This window comes from Orbilia oligospora (assembly GCF_000225545.1).
Source record: "Orbilia oligospora ATCC 24927 unplaced genomic scaffold scaffold00215, whole genome shotgun sequence".
Classification (NCBI taxonomy): domain Eukaryota; kingdom Fungi; phylum Ascomycota; class Orbiliomycetes; order Orbiliales; family Orbiliaceae; genus Orbilia; species Orbilia oligospora.
The window spans coordinates 1,636,548-1,652,535 of NW_011645772.1; the positions used below are offsets into that span (position 1 = coordinate 1,636,548).

General features: G+C 44.8%; 6 protein-coding genes across 6 annotated transcripts; 2 read left to right on the top strand and 4 right to left on the bottom strand.

Annotated features, from left to right (window-relative positions):
- Positions 1-4,278, bottom strand: AOL_s00215g472 (uncharacterized protein; the record flags this gene model as incomplete). The annotated part of the gene is made up of 4 exons (XM_011129674.1): positions 1-989; positions 1,116-3,529; positions 3,591-3,777; positions 3,840-4,278. The coding sequence occupies 4 exons, from the start codon at positions 4,276-4,278 to the stop codon at positions 1-3; spliced, it is 4,029 nt and encodes a 1,342-aa protein (XP_011127976.1).
- Positions 4,279-6,689: 2,411 nt separating this feature from the next.
- AOL_s00215g473 (uncharacterized protein) lies at positions 6,690-9,521 on the top strand (the record flags this gene model as incomplete). Its single annotated transcript, XM_011129675.1, has 1 exon — positions 6,690-9,521. The coding sequence occupies one exon, from the start codon at positions 6,690-6,692 to the stop codon at positions 9,519-9,521; it is 2,832 nt and encodes a 943-aa protein (XP_011127977.1).
- Positions 9,522-10,465: 944 nt separating this feature from the next.
- AOL_s00215g474 (uncharacterized protein) lies at positions 10,466-11,541 on the top strand (the record flags this gene model as incomplete). The annotated part of the gene is made up of 3 exons (XM_011129676.1): positions 10,466-10,816; positions 10,906-11,274; positions 11,341-11,541. 3 exons carry the CDS (start codon positions 10,466-10,468, stop codon positions 11,539-11,541), a joined length of 921 nt encoding a protein of 306 aa, XP_011127978.1.
- Positions 11,542-11,783: 242 nt separating this feature from the next.
- AOL_s00215g475 (uncharacterized protein) lies at positions 11,784-12,908 on the bottom strand (the record flags this gene model as incomplete). The annotated part of the gene is made up of 3 exons (XM_011129677.1): positions 11,784-12,388; positions 12,470-12,617; positions 12,699-12,908. The coding sequence occupies 3 exons, from the start codon at positions 12,906-12,908 to the stop codon at positions 11,784-11,786; spliced, it is 963 nt and encodes a 320-aa protein (XP_011127979.1).
- Positions 12,909-13,255: 347 nt separating this feature from the next.
- AOL_s00215g476 (uncharacterized protein) lies at positions 13,256-14,212 on the bottom strand (the record flags this gene model as incomplete). The annotated part of the gene is made up of 1 exon (XM_011129678.1): positions 13,256-14,212. The coding sequence occupies one exon, from the start codon at positions 14,210-14,212 to the stop codon at positions 13,256-13,258; it is 957 nt and encodes a 318-aa protein (XP_011127980.1).
- Positions 14,213-14,940: 728 nt separating this feature from the next.
- AOL_s00215g477 (uncharacterized protein) lies at positions 14,941-15,552 on the bottom strand (the record flags this gene model as incomplete). The annotated part of the gene is made up of 1 exon (XM_011129679.1): positions 14,941-15,552. The coding sequence occupies one exon, from the start codon at positions 15,550-15,552 to the stop codon at positions 14,941-14,943; it is 612 nt and encodes a 203-aa protein (XP_011127981.1).
- Positions 15,553-15,988: the final 436 nt, after the last annotated feature.

Here is a 15,988-nt window from a genome sequence, read left to right on the forward strand (position 1 = left end):
TTACTTCCCAGGTGTCAACGGTAACCACCCACTAACCCCTTCTCCAGTTTCATCCATTAGATTTCCTGGCGCCTGTCGCCTCTGCGGCAAAGGTGGCGGCGGCGCTTTCCCTCCATCTTCCATATAGTTCCCGTTTCTCCGACTTGCAGCCGAAACGCTTCTGACACCACCAGCCATAGCACCACTCTGACCTACCCCTCCAACAGGATTAGAAACCGTCCTCTTCATGCCACTGGCGCCACCCGCACCTTCTCCAATCTCCATCCCCCTAATTCTCGCCGCAACACTAAGAATAGCCTCATCATCAACAGAATCTCTCGCACTCTTAAAACTCTGGGGCGAAGTTTCAATAGTCGACCCGGCTAGGCTGCTTGGTTTCTTAGGCTTCGGAGGCGGTACCCTTGTTGTCGATGTGGAAGAAATCGACGGGCTCCTACTAAGTGGTTTTTGTGGAGGAACGGGCTGAGCTCTTGATGTGGCCTTAAAGGGCGGCGTTATAGGTGTCGCAACCGAAGTCGTAGTTATACTCCTCGTAGGGTGTAAAACTGATGGTGGAGGTAATATTTCCCTATGTTTCACCGACGATGGTGCCGCCGGCGGGGGTAATATTTGATTCCCCAACGTTGGCAATGCAGAAGGATCATATGGCGGTGGTAGTTTTCTCAAACTTGGCCCTCTCGTGCTACTAACGGTACTACTCGTCGTTGTTCTTCTTATTGATGGTGGTGGGGAATAAAACTCCTGCGGCGGTGGGGTGGGAGATGCACTGTTCTGCCCCGATGATGGTAATTTTGGAGTCGTTCCTCTAGCAGGTGGCGGCGCCGGCGCCTCTTTCTTCACCCAATCCTTTTCTGACGTGGCAGCGAATGGATTCCCCATCATCTTTGCTGTATTCACTTCATAATTATCACCCGGCGGTCTAACCGTACTTTTCGCTGGAACTCCATGATCGAGCCACCATTTTCGCATATCCGTTGATGCAGGGGGTACTAAGTTTTTTTAAAAAAGATAGTTTTCGTATTAAAATCATTTCAAAACTCTCAAATCTCCAGCTTTTAAAATAGCAATCGCGACTACGAATGGGAGGAAGAGGTAAGGTACGGTGTTGAACATACGTCCTGGAGCAATTGGATCGTATCCGATTAGATCCTCTTCGCTTTCGTCTTCGTCTAGGAGATTTGGCGTTGATGAGTTTTTGTTCATGGCGGAATCACGGCGGCTGGCGTAGATCTGTTGGCTGAGCTTTTCTTTGACCTCTTCATTGATAAACTGGATTGTAGCCTCGAATGTTGCATATACGGGTCGGTGATCTGAGAACTTCAGGGGTGCACTGTTGTATGTCAACTGGCGGACGTTGCTACCCTTGCGAAGAATTCGATCGCACCAGGCGGGTATACGCAGTTTTTCTCTATAGATTTTTATTAATGACCAGATATTAGCAGTGTTGAAGAGGGAAGCGTACGAAGTGTCATATTCATCCGAGCCGATATCAAATCTATAAGTAGGTAAGAAAGTCAATCTAGCCTCCGAGTAATATGGAAACGTCAATCCGGCGACCATTTGAAGATTCAGTTGGTCATTCTCATATAGCTTGCCCAAATCTCCTGCCTTTATTAGCCGTTTAACTTCATCGTTGTTCAATCCAATTCGATAGTTGAAGTCTCCAAGCCAGATAACCACATCGTGGTCATCAATGGAACGCCCTCTCTGGAACCTCAGCCCATTGGCAATGGTCCGATAGTCGCGATTTCTCTCATCGTAGTTCGCAAAGCCTGCAGCCAAATGGGCGGTGACGAGACAGATTCTCGTATTTCCATAGTCGAATCTAATAGCTACTGCGCCTTTATTTCCGGATAGTCCACTCATACCAGTTTTCTTTAAAGAGCCCTCCACGTTCTTGATTTGTGAGATTATATCAGACCGAACGTATATGCCGAGCGCAGCACCAACAAGTTGGCCTCCCCTCAGCAAGATGTATTCTTTTTTCCCTTTCGTGGTCGTCTTGCTTGCTCGATTCAGGGTATCCAGAACAGCCGATTCCCATAGCTGACGTATCTCAGGATCCGTTGACATTATCTGCTGCGGAGAAAGCTCCACAATCTCTTGAAACCCGACGACAATCAACTCAGGTTGGTAATGCGAACATGGAGGCGGAAACAACCACGAGGACAAGTCTTGGTCGATACCATCCGTTCTCCCAGCAAGATTCATGGTTGCAACATGTATCGAAATCACTTTTGTTGTCATAAATTGGTCGGACCTCCGCGAAAGCTCATTGTTGACATAGTCATTGATCGGATCATATAACACAACCGGGTCTTGTCCTACCAGCCTTCCTAGTAGCATATCAATTGTATTTTGCCTCCCTTTGTCCGCAAAATTGTTGATATAGATCCTCGTAGCGCTCTTTCTAAAATCGGCAAGAACGCCCCCCAAGCTTGACTTTCCGGAGCGTGTGAACGAGCTTTTCAGAGCACCGGTACCAGCATATATCCTGGATAACGCATCACCATTATCGGCCCATAAGACAGAATGTCTCGACCAAAGTTCGGTGACGGCTTTCTCATTTCGATGCCGTAGGAACCGTTCAATCGCCATCTGACTTATTATCTGTTGGATGAGGTTTGTACGATCTAGACAGTCTAAACAATTCGTCCTGAAAACACCTTCTTGCTGTAAGATAACCGTAGAGTGTGGCGCAGTTCCCTCATCGTTATCATGATCGACATCCTCAGTTAAGAAATATGCAAATGAATCCGCAGAGTCTTCGATGTATCGTCTGATCTGGGCGGCTGCCTCGTACCCAGCTCTTGTTTCTTCGTGGAAATCAAACTTTGTGGCTTTGATAAGTTCACCGGTTCCGTTCTTGTCGTTTTGGCCGAGGTACGGTGAATGTTGAATCATAATATCAAACATCCTCGTTAATTCAGCCTCCGCAGGTTTTAGGGCCGACAGCAGATTGACAATATGGATAGCACCATATTTGACAGATATGCCTTCAATATGCCGATCGAATGAAGGTTGTGTCGCTTCGGGACTTCGAGTGATCGTGACTTTTTGTTGGCCTGGGAGTAATCCAGCCTGCTGCTCCCAGAATAGTGGAACCGAGCCTCTGACTTGAGTGTACGAAAACCCGACACCCCTCACATTATTCTCCGCCCTGCTATCCCATATCACCGTTTCTGTCTCTACAAAGTTTGCAACGTGCCCATCATCGTCCATACCCCGAGAATTGAAACGAGTGCCTGCTCTCCTACATGACAACCTAGAAATGATTGTAATATGTGTTTTCCCTGCGAACCGTTGCTGGGCATTTATTGCGACTATTCCTCTATTCACAGTGGTTGTTTCAACATAGCCACGGATCGCAGAAGTAAGTATCCGAGTAGAATCTAGTGCTAAACGAGCCGATGTGGGCAGCCGGGATCGGAATTGAAGTAAAGGCTTGATAAGAGCCATGTTCCATAGGAAGGATTCATTGAACGTATCGATCGAAAAATGAGTGGAAGTCGACGTATGATCTACGGATCTATACATTTTTTTCATTAGGTAAAATATTCGGAATAAAGAGCCTTAAGATTAATTCGTACCTATTCTGTAGCCGATTTGTTAAGTCAAAATCAGTTGAGTAATAGAATGTACCCTCCGACAGCATCTTGCGTAATGCCGCGCATGGATGTTCAAAAACCGCATCTCCGTGCTTATTACTGTAATCAAAATCCTGGCTATAGATATCGTCCAAGGACATGTTATCATACTCGGAGGAATTTAGGCAATCTATCGCGATGTAGAAGTCAGAGATACAAATCCATTGTTCTCGGAGAGGAAGACGTGCATACGAAATTCTACTGCGTGGATCCGGTAAACCGTCTCTCCAGGCCTGACGGTAGCCACCAAGCTCGCTCCCGTAACCACGCAAAGGAAAACATCCCCGTTCAGCGATATTAATCCCAGCGTCCCTCGGCATGGAAGCGCACTCCCCATAGGATAGTACTCGGACAAATCGACCTCGTTGCGCTCCGAGAAGTCGACCATGCAGGCCGCAGAGCCGACTCCATGATGATGATTACCATTCGTCCCACCTGAAGATACATTCAAGCTAGAATTGGACCCGGAATTGTTGTTGTTGTAAGGGAGGTTAGCGGCGAAAGATGGAGCCGGGGCATGGTGGGACGCCGACGGGTTGTGTCGGAAGGTTAGAACGTGATTTGGCGCGCATAGTGCGATAGACCGATGAGGATGCGATTTCAGCAGAATACGGATCGGATTGGAGGTCATTTTGATGAATGAAAGGGGGAGATTATGGTGGGAATCGTAGACCAGGTTTACATTGTCGTTTATATGAGGAGTTATGGTGGGACGTCGGACAGGACGTGATGGGAGGACACGGGTCGGAGTCGTGTGGTTTGGAGCTGGTCCGTTGGTTGAAGCTGCACAGCCCCGTTTAACGTTTGTTTGAGCTCCGAATTAGGGATCTTGAGCAACGCAAGTCAGGCCAAAAATGCAACAGCTGTTAACAGTCGGTGCATATAAAGCGGACTTATATTTCTGCATGATGCCCCTATAAATGCATAAATTATATCTAGAGTATATTGAACTCTAAGAGAATACACTAATAATTTTGGGGTAGTTTTACATTAATCTAAGAAATCCTCTGGCGGGGATTTCATAAGTTAGATATAAGGTCAGCTGCAATATATCACCATTCATTGCTTCCCAAGCTAATTTGATCATTACCTAATGCCATGACCAATTTGATGCGTCGAGCTAACAGCTAGCTTAAAATATCACATTAGTAGAAAATCTAAATGACAAGTTCTAGAACATTCACAAAAAGAAGATATTTTCACTAGGGAAGTGGTAAAAGGCCTCCTAATCGCTACCCCGAAAACCCCTAACTTACATAAATTGTAATATAATTTTTGAATATGAATACTGCGATAAAATATTTTTTAACGTAAAAAAAACTCAGCTTTGCTAATAAATATCAATACCTTTTATATAAAGACTTCAATAGTTAGAGCCATCACGTGGAGGGAGGGTTTGGAGTATAATTCTCCGTTTTGTTTTAGTTCGAGACAAAAATTCGAAGTCAACTTCACCCCACCTTCTGTGTTACTACCAGAAGGAACTAGGTGATAGCTAAGATTAAGTGATTTCTTGGTCCTTTAGCCTTTTATGGATTCATATAAAGTTGGTGGAGATATTTTGTTTTTAGACTAGACCGGATACAGAACACTAGCAGATATCTAGATGCACTAGCCAGAGTTTGGGCTTGCCTTGTTCATGTAAATTAAATCACTGTGACCACTGGAAAAGCCATATTTGTTTGATGTTTAATCGCATACCTCTACATCTACCAATGTTCACTAACTAATAAGATACCTTCTAAATTTTGTAATCAGTCGTATGATTTACCTATATTGGGGTCCCGTCGTTACATGTACACGTTAGACGCAACGCCAACTCCACTTAGTACTTTTGTCGTGCTATTTTCTTTTAGTAGAACAAACCCCAAGTATTGCAGTAATATGACTAAACTGTATTATAAAGCTGAGGTCGGTTAGGTACAGTGAATATTGAATTGGTTATTTCTGCTTTGGATAATACGTGATGGTTTCGAGACCAAGCTAATTATTCCATTTACCAGGAGTATGGCACCGGACCAGGCGTGCGGTAGCATTGGCTGATGTTGTCACCGATCAATAGTTAATTCGGTTTCGTTTAAGGCAGGCCTGGCCGGACCAGGCCTCCGCGCCTAGGCCCTAGCTATTGACCTTGACTCTAATTGCAAGTTAGAATGGCAATTCTATATATATAAACGCTATCTTCGAGCTAAAGATTCTTTCGTCATTCCAGGCACGCCTGATACGATCGAAGCTTCGCAGTCCGCGAAACCATGTTAACAAACTAGTGGAAATTCAATGCCTTTAGGGATTGGAAGAAATATTGATTATAATATCGACAATTCGATTGGCTTAGGAGATCGTCTACATGATTTTGCATTTCTTCGTAGGTCGCCTAGGATCCGAAATAAAATAAAATGAAGTAAAATAAAGTATCATTTTCCCTGCAGGGCTGGTGGATGACATATCTTGCCGTTGCGATCTGCAGGTCATATATATATATGGTCGATATCTCGATTGAAACCGCAAGCTGTTAACATCAGCGCATTAATATTAAGCCCTATGATACGCTTAATTATCACGCTAAAGATAGAGTGGATAGTTGTAAAGGTTGAAAATAATATAAAAAATTATATTAAGAGATATGATCATATTATCTTTGATAAAAAAACTCGATTTAACTCGTTTCGTTAAGTATCGACTTTAATTAGAGTAGGTGTGTTAATGTGAATGAACCTCGTGGTACGTATACCTAGCCATAGGTACCTAGTTATGAAATACAAAGCAGCTAATGAAAATATTGAAACTGGATCCTTACATAGGCATTTATCGGGGCCGTAAACCCCGTCTATGCGATTATATTTTCTTGTTGAATAGTCGAGTTGAGCTCAGGCACAACCTTAACCTTAACTCGGGCCTAGGCACAACTCAGGCATTGCAAACGATTGATTCACCACATAATATATGCACATCTGTGCATATCATGACTTCGCAGGCACTCACAGTCAAAGAAAAGTCAGCTTTGCTCAACTTCAATTCAAGGCCACCAAAGTTTCCAAAACTATGCTTCGTAACAAAAAATGTCTAGTCAAGTTTCCCTCGAGTTTTGGTATAAATACTGTTTCTCTCCGTGCTGGAGTAGTCGGTATCAGCTCCGCAGGATCAGCATATCAGCAGTTTCAGTACAGCTCTACAGACCAAAAAAGAGAACTCCACTCGAGTTATAAATACAATCTTCCCAAATCTCCACTCAAAACTCCTTCTCAGTCTTTGACATCAAGGACCTTAGTTACGAATTCACCAATGGCGTCTTCCGATGGTCTTTCTGAAACTCTCCACGCCGTCACTCGCATAAAGCTTGATCAGCTAGCGAAACAGACAAGCGCATATGAATCAGCAAAGCACTCTCTTCTCGAGAATGCCGATGATGAACTAGATAGTCGAAAACGAGTTCGTCTCCTCATCAATGGTGCAGAGTACCTCCCCACGATGACTTCTTTGAGGGCGAACCCTACCCTGCCTCTTTATAATATACGAAGGTTTACCTCACAGTCTGAACGGGACCCCTCTGTTTCGGAAAGCTTCCTTGGAGACTACGAAAAGACGATTCGAGATGAGTTAGATGTGCAATCAAATAAATATGCATTTGCCAAACTCTACGGCCAACTAGTCAATGAATGGATCTCAGCGGGAAAGAACGGTAACGGTGAAGGTAGTGAGGCAGGTGCGGATTGGGTTCCTGTTGGACGGGAGGAAATGCATAAGCAGCGGGCTACTTGGGAGGGTTACGTCCTTAATGAGAAGAAAGTTGATACTGAGGCTATCAAGGCATACCTCGAGAAACTCTTCAGCAAGAATCCGTCCAAGGAAGTCAGATTGGCATTCGAAGACTTCCGTACCAGGATTCACAACCTTCAAGAGTTTTGGAATAACTCGCCGTTTGATGTGAACAATGTTTCAGCGACCATCAAAACATTGCTCCGGGTGGATGTTATCAATGACAAGAAGAAGGCAACATTGAAGGAGTTCCTTGGGAACAACGTCGTACTCAAAGAAATCGCCGACGTTCTGAATATGCGAATGGAATCCCGAAAGTCCTTTACTTGGGAAGGGATTTCGGTAATTGAGCAAAGAAGACAGCTAAACGGTCGGTATCGTTTCTACCCGGATGAAGATCTGCTTCAAACAATATTTATTCAATATACCGGCCTTGTGTGGGCGACGCAATGGCGGAGCAGTTTGAAAAAGTTCATTACTACTTACGGTGTCCTGAAGTCAGCACCTGGAAGCATCACAGAGGAGCTATTGCAAGACCGTAAATTGAAGCTTTCGAACACAGTTTTAGGCACGCCCTCAAATTTGGAGGGATACCTCGCCGATCACTGGATGAATGAAATTTTCGTCGACCAGCTGCCCGAAAACATGTTCGAACAACGTGGCGGGTATGAGGGTGACAATGATGAAGGTGACACTCGATTAAGTCCACTAGCTGTTGTGCAAAGATTGATCCGGATCGTTCAATCTGAGATCATTATTCGAAGACGGCTCGAAAAGGATACTACCGTTATTCGATCTGACTTCAAGTGGTTCGGTCCGTCACTTCCTCACGACTCAATCTTTGCCGTTCTTGAATTCTTCGGAGTGAAGGAAGACTGGATTCAGTTCTTTAAAAAGGTTCTGAGAGCTCCAGTCTCATTTGCTGAGGATATCGGTGCAAGCCCTCGACCTCGCCAGAGAGGTATTCCCATTGGGATCCCTATTGCTTACTTCTTCGGCGAAGCTTTGCTTTTCTGCACCGACTTTGCAGTCAATCAGAAGGCAAACGGGGCGCGATTATACCGACTTCACGATGACATCTGGTTGTGGGGAGAGAAGGACTCTTGTCGCAAGGGCTGGAGTGCCCTCACCGAATTTGCAACACTCACCGGGTTAGAGTTCAACGAGGAGAAAACCGGGTCTGTCCACATCTACAGTGACCGAAACAAGAAGGTAGAGCCTACTTATCCCGGGCTTCCTGAAGGTGATGTGGTTTGGGGGTTTTTAAAGCTCGACCCTGTATCCGGGTTCTTCACCATAAATAACACAAAGGTCGACTCCCATATCGAAGAGCTCTCCCTACAACTTAACGCCTGCAAGAGTGTTTTCGATTTTACTCAGGCCTGGAACATCTACGGTGCACGGTTCTTCCGAACGAACTGTGGTAAAGCATCTGTCTGTTTCGGGCGTCAACATGTCGATTCAATGCTCGAGACCTTCCAACGAATCCAACAGAAGATCTTCAAGTCTACTACAGGTGGCGTCGGCGAGCATTTGAAGAAGATGATTGTTGACCGATTCGGTGTTAGCGATATCCCAGATGGATACCTCTACTTCCCCATCAAGCTCGGAGGGCTGGAACTCCAAAATCCCTTCGTCAATCTCTATCTCATCCGCGATTCCTTCCATCAGGATGACCCCTACGAGTTAATGGATGAGTTTTTTAAAGAAGAGGAAAGAGAGTATAGCCGAGAGAAGGAACAGTTTGAAAAGCGGAAGAAGTCTAGGGACCCTAAAGCTGTGAAGCTTCAAGGTTTGGAATTTCTGACCCGCGAGGAGTATGGAAGCTACCGGGAGGAGACGAGTTATCAACTCCTCAAAACATTCCAGGCGTTGACCTTTGAACCGTCTGAGATTGGGGTGGATTTGACTGGGGATGTTCAGGCGATATTGAATATAGCCGCGAAAGGAGGGCAGAGGGGGAGGGATCAGTGGAAGAACTACGACAAGTGGATCTTCCAGCTGTATGCGAAAGACATGATGAAGAGGTTTGGAGGATTGAAGATTGTGGATGAAGGGCTATTACCCATGGGGCTAATGGCGATGTTGAGGCAGTCGAGGTTCAAGTGGCAGGGATAAGTTATCCTTGCGCATCTGGGGTTCATGTTACAAGGAGGTTGTGGGGGTATGGGGTTCGGGTTTAATTTGACTCGAGGTTTGTAAGATAGGTATTGATTTGGGTATAAGGGCTACTTATAGGCGGTTTACAGCGGTCTCGTAGTCGGACAAATACGATTAGGCTGCCAGTGGAATCTTTACTTTATATATGTGTATAAAAGAGTCATCTCTCAACTTAGATCAATTGAATATATTTTGCTCTCTTCTTTCAATACGATTTTCCTACTGAATTATCGGCTGTAGACTACATCCATGAGCAACTTGTAGTGGAAAACAAGGAAGATAACCTCTAGGTCCTACTGACACGGGGATATGATATTACTAACAACACCGGCATATCACATAAGTAAGGTCATCAAATATACCCAGATTCGTGAAACCACCTAACCATCAACAACTATCAGAAACCATCAACCATGGTTATCTCGACGACCAGCCACCTAGTCGGTATGAAAAGTGGGTCATTGTAACCGCCTCGACTCCTCCTTTCCAATGCCATTGTCGGGGAACGATAGCTCCTTCTTATCATTTCACAAATCGTTGTTGAAAATAACAAAATTGGTGAGAAATGTGGTTTTTGAAATCCCTAAGTAGTTCAAGCCTCCCGGAGGGCGTCTACTTTTGAAGTCCAAAATCATCACGTGACCTTCAGACTTTGTGTTGTAGACGTTGTATTTCCTAGTATTCCCAGATAGGAAGTAGCCCGATCAAACGGCTTCAAGGTCACATGGCATCTGACGACAGACGCCAGCGCGGCAGCTTCCAAGCTCGCGATAAACTCCAGGACAGTTACGACAACCTCATCGGGCCAGAGCGCGCATTCATCCCGCCCACCACATAAACCCGGTCTTCATCAATAAATCTCCCAACCACCTCCTCAGTCATCGATAAAATTGGCCTTCACAATGTCTCTTACCAACCTTCTAAACCGGTTTAAAACCGTCTCCGCCCACCCCACCCCCTCAGAATCACTGGCCCTCTCCCAACTGGCTCCATCGGTCCTAAACCTCTCGATCACAGATACACCTGAACAATGGGTTCTCTACGAATCTTTACTCATCTCTACACTCCGAACTGGCGATGATACATCTGCCCAGTTGATTCTTCAACGGTTGGCAGATAGGTTTGGGAATGATAATGCGCGGATTATGGCGCTACAGGGGATATACGATGAATGTACTGCTACGAATCAGGCGCAGTTGGACGAAGTGCTGAAGAATTACACTGAAGTTTTGAAGGATGATCCTACAAATATCGTATGCTCACAATACCTTACCAAAAAGGACCAAAAGAGAAATCATTGGGACTTCTGCTAACGTTTGGAATGTCGGGTTGACACGCACAGCCTGTTGCGAAACGCCGGATAACACTTCTTCACCACCTTTCTAAAAAATCAGAAGCCATATCCGCCCTAACAACACTGATCGATCTAAACCCAACAGATGCCGAGTCATGGGCTCAACTTGCACAATACTACTTTGAAATATCGATGTATCCGCAAGCAATATACTGTCTCGAAGAGGTGCTGTTAATACTACCTAATGCGTATAACACACACGCAAGACTCGGAGAGATACACCTTGTTGCTGCTGAGAGTATTAATAACAGTGGATCAAAGGAGGTTGTGGAGAAACTGGAGGCTAGCCTGAGGTGGTATTTGAGGGCTGTGGAGTTGTGTGATGGATATTTGAGGGGCTATTATGGGGTCAAGCTGGTATTTACTCTTGATTTCTTCCGGACATTTAGTTGGTGAGGGTTTTTCATGCTAACTTTGGTGTAGGTCACGGGAAAGCTATTGGACTCCAAGATTTCGACAGCCTACAGGACAATACCGGAGGAGAAGGTTAATAAGTTAAATAGCGTGGCAACTGTGCAACTAAACGATATTGTGACCGGATCCGAGAAAGGGAAGAAAGCATTCATCGGATATGATTCTGCAGAAGTTGCGGCAGTGAAAGAACTACTAGAAGCGACAACGTAAAAAGTAGATATGATCTGATGCTTTGTTGCTCTTCTTATATGCGCTTTGCTTACTAGCATCTGGAGACTATATTGCATTAGCTATTGCAATACGCCTAATGATAATCACCTCCTTGGAGGTCACTACAAACGGGATTTCTTCATAAAACTTCCATGGTCCTAAGAGTTCGTAACAGTAATTCTCATGCCCTGTGCTTTTCTAAACAAGGGTGCCGCTATATCATCTAGATTAATTTCTTTGGTTTAGATATTCTGAGCTCCATAACCCTTAATCATCTCTGCAAACTTCCAGCTCTGGTTTTCGATCTCCTTACTGCCAGTAGTAACCCCATCCTTAGTAATAATCGCCCAGCTATATTTAACCCCAGACCTAGCATCACGATACCACAAAACCTTCATACACTCCTCCACAAGCTTCTGCGCGTCCTCCTGGGTCAAATTCGAAACCGCTTCTTCATCTGCAACATGTCTCCTTAATATAGGAATGGCGAGATGAGCACCATACCCTGTTGCCAAAGCGGGGGCGGAATATGTAGTCCCCTTCAAATCTACGTATGACAAGAAAGGTTCGGAGGTCTTTGGGTCAGCTCCGGCTGTTAGTATCGAGTTCCAGAGAGGGTCGAATTTGTTACGACGTTGGTAGAGGACACGGGAGATGTAGGTGTGTACTTGTGGCGCGTAGAGTTGGTGATCGTCTGCGGGGTATTGTTCTTTGATGAGGAGATTGTCGAGAAGGAGGTGGAGGTATTGCATGTCGGAAATGTCGCCGCCGGCGCCGACGACGGTGTGTGTGCCAACTTGGAGGAGACGTTCGACGTTGTCGTAACGAGCAAGGGATCCGTAGGATGCTATGGTGGGGAAAGGTTAGATTTTAAGAAGGTCCCTTTTGTTCATTAAAGTGGGTATTGGGGTGGATGGTGTAAAAGTACCAATGTTATCGGCAGCGATTATGACTCCATCCTTAAATTTGACACCTAGAACACTGGTACCGGTGACAATGGGTCTTTGAGTGTGAGTGATTGGTTGGGATTCGTTGAGGTAGCTGTTGTCGTAAGCTCCATAGACGTCGTCTCTAGGCTAGTAACGTGAGGACAGGACGAGTTAGCATAGCTCTTAAGGCGAAGGTATAGATCGGCTGGGTTTTTAAATGAAACTTACACGGCCCCAACCGTGAGGAAACTGGTTCATTGTGATGGATTCTATTTGAAGATCTTGATGATGCTGGGATAGATGTGAGCTGGAAAGGGTGTGGAGGTAGTTGGTAGAGGCGGTGGTAGTGGAGTGGTGGTGGTGGTGGTGGTTTAGACGCGAGCTTGGTTGCGTATGCTCCAGCTGGTGGATGCCAAGACTTAGTCCTGTGCGGTGCATGGGCACTCCGGGGCCGGGTCTCTTTGCGGCCCTTGCACCGGTCACAGGCCTCCCCGAGGTAGTTTACAATACAATCCAACGTCACTCAGCTTGTTTTTGTCCTTTATCGATCACAGATATAGATATTCCTCAATTCTTTACAGAGTACTTGTGCTTTTATATTACAAATAACTATAGGTGCCATAGAAATGGTACCTACCGAATTACCCAGTATAATATTGTTCTCTTGGAATCTTGATTCGATATCGATTCTATATCTACTTTGTCTCTTTGAGTTTGCGGCTTAGAAAGACCCTCCGTAAATTATTTATGCTTAAGTCAGTATGTATATGCCGTATGACAAGGCATTACTCTCTAAACCAGTTTAGGTCGTTTTGAAGACTCCCCTCTCTAACACGACGTATAGACGTCCCTCGCTCCAAAATATCGACAATCCACGGCTTTCTTGGTTCGAAAATTCCCTCAATCATCCAATACGCAAAGTCCCAGTGATACTTGTCACCGAGTTCCATTCCCCGTGGATCCCGAATATTGATCAGCAACCTAGAACCCACCGGATCATGCTTGGGTACATCCTCGACCAATGATCCTTCTTTTAACATTTTCAGCCTCTCCTCGGTTCTTTTTACTAAATTCCAACCCTGAGAAGATATTGCTTCGTTGTATAAGATTCGAATGATATCCGACAACCTGCAGTCTGTTTCGATAATCTTTACTATTGCTTCGTTTTTTAAGTGCGACGGTATAGACGGGGAATCATGACATAGCGGATCACTCATCCGGAAAGTTGCACTGAAATAGACGTATATGGAAGTTGATTCCAACGTTGGTCGAGTAAGATACAGTCCTAAAGGTTCGAAAGACCGAATAAACTTTTCTGCGACGGAGTTTATGACTTCCTCCTCCAACACGCCATTCGTGTCCAGATTCGCCTCCACGACCGCAAAAAGCGTCTTCCATAACTTCCGGAGTATCAATGGTGCGACGGGGTTTATTTGGTAGTTTCGGTCTAGATGCTCTTGCATAAGAAATAGGTCTAAAGTGTCTATCTGACCAAGTTCGAAATTGGGGTAGAGTTGAAATAGTTCATCTTTGCTTCGGTTGGGTTTCTTGGAGAATGGATTCTCTGAGCCAGGGTATCGCCATGTACCCCATTTCAAGATGAGAGATGTATCGACTATGTTTTTCCAATCTTTGGAGACGCAGCGAGCGACGGTAAGGAGTTCGAGAGCTGGCAGGAACGATAGTATCTGCTCTAGGAGCTCGTATGTTTCGAGGGCGCTTCTGGTGGCACTCATGATCATCGTTAACGTTAGCTAGGCTGGCTGCCATTCAGGTTGTGATGTGGCAGGCATCTGTGTTGCAATGCAATAATCTCAATTTGGGATTTAATTTGTAGGAGATATATTAGGTACCGGTATACACTGCAGCTGTCAACTAGTATTATATCTGACGATAATACTATAGTTTGATCAAGTTTCTTTCGTTGTCGAGTTGCAGTTGTATCTTTCTTCCTTCAATCAATCAATCAATATATATATACAATAGAAGGTATAGAGCCATGTTCGTAAGTAGTCTCGGAGCTTAGGTTAATTACGTTAACCAGTACCAGATATCAAAACTTTGCGCTGAAAGGCAGTGAATTATTTAAGATGTATAATTAAATTCAAGGATGGCTATAATATCGAATATCTAAGTGGTACCATAGGCTAAGTTTTTCACTCAGTAGTATAATAATTATTACATGGAGCGCCAATGGATTGCCTCTTTAACTTTATATAGTTGTTCTTTAAAAGTTTTGAAGCTTAATATGTGGATCTAGAAGGTACTTGCAATTGAGGAAATGGCTACACGCATGCACGCGGTCTCTGTCGGGTCGACGACGACGACGCTGCAATCGAATTAATTACATGTCTATAACTTTTCCTCAATTATAAGGCATCTTCAAATCCTTCATGCAAATTATATTGATTCTTATGTTAATCTTGAGTTAAATAACAACCTCCGTACTTACACAATTACAGGTAATGGATTAAGTATATATAATAGCCTTCGCATCTGTCGGTTTCCCAGCCGGAATAAAATAATGACAACTATCCTTCTGTGTCAATCCGTATTTGTAATCCACGAAGATCTGAAACTCCCCATCTCTCTCTGCCGGGCACGCAAAGAACCCATATCCAGCATCAATATGTCCCAACTCATAGTACCCATCATTCCTCAACCCCAAAGTAAATCCTCTAGTGATAGCTCCCTCAGGTAATGGAAGCCCTGGATCAGCGCCTTCAACACCTCCTCGTGAGAAAGAAAGCGCAAGTGTTTGTGGGTGGATATATACCTTTTCCACCGCGATGGCAGAAAGGTTTGCGGAGAATTCTATGTATTTTTCAATACGGATACCCGTGACGTTGGGACGGAGACAGTCCCTTGGGTTCATGCGGATGCTGCAGTATGGATATGGAGCACGGCCGATCCAGAATTTGCCGTAGAGGGCGTTCATATCCTTTTCGCAGATGGAGGCATCGGTATATTTTGCGATGAAGTTGAAGGCGGAGTCTGGAACAGTTTGGCGGGGGAGGAGAGTGGCTGGGGCCGCTAGAGTTGCGGCAAGCAGGGAGAGGAGGGTGGTGGCTTTGAAGATCATCTTTGGGTGGCGATATATATATCGATAATCAAGAACTTTGTGTGAAGTTTGGATTTTAAATATGAATGAAGAGGATAATGGCGAGGGAATCCGGTGTGCCTTTTAAAGACGAGATCCCAATCTTTCGAAATCTTTTCTTACAAAAATATATTCTTAAGATCGCTGGATGATGAAATCATGACCGGGAAAATATTTCGGAAATCTCGGAGGGTTTTATAGACATCGCTTGCGGATTTAAAACCAAGGGTCGGGCCAGGTAATTGATTGCCGTCCCTTGTCTTGTTCGTGTCTTGTTTTCTGGATTGCGATACTACCTCGTGCCCTACCTGCCCAAAATATTATATCTCGACTCGAATGAATGAATATAGTAAATCTGCGAGGGCAAATAACTCACCAATAGTCTATTCCCACATCCCCTTCATAACGTGAAGAAAGA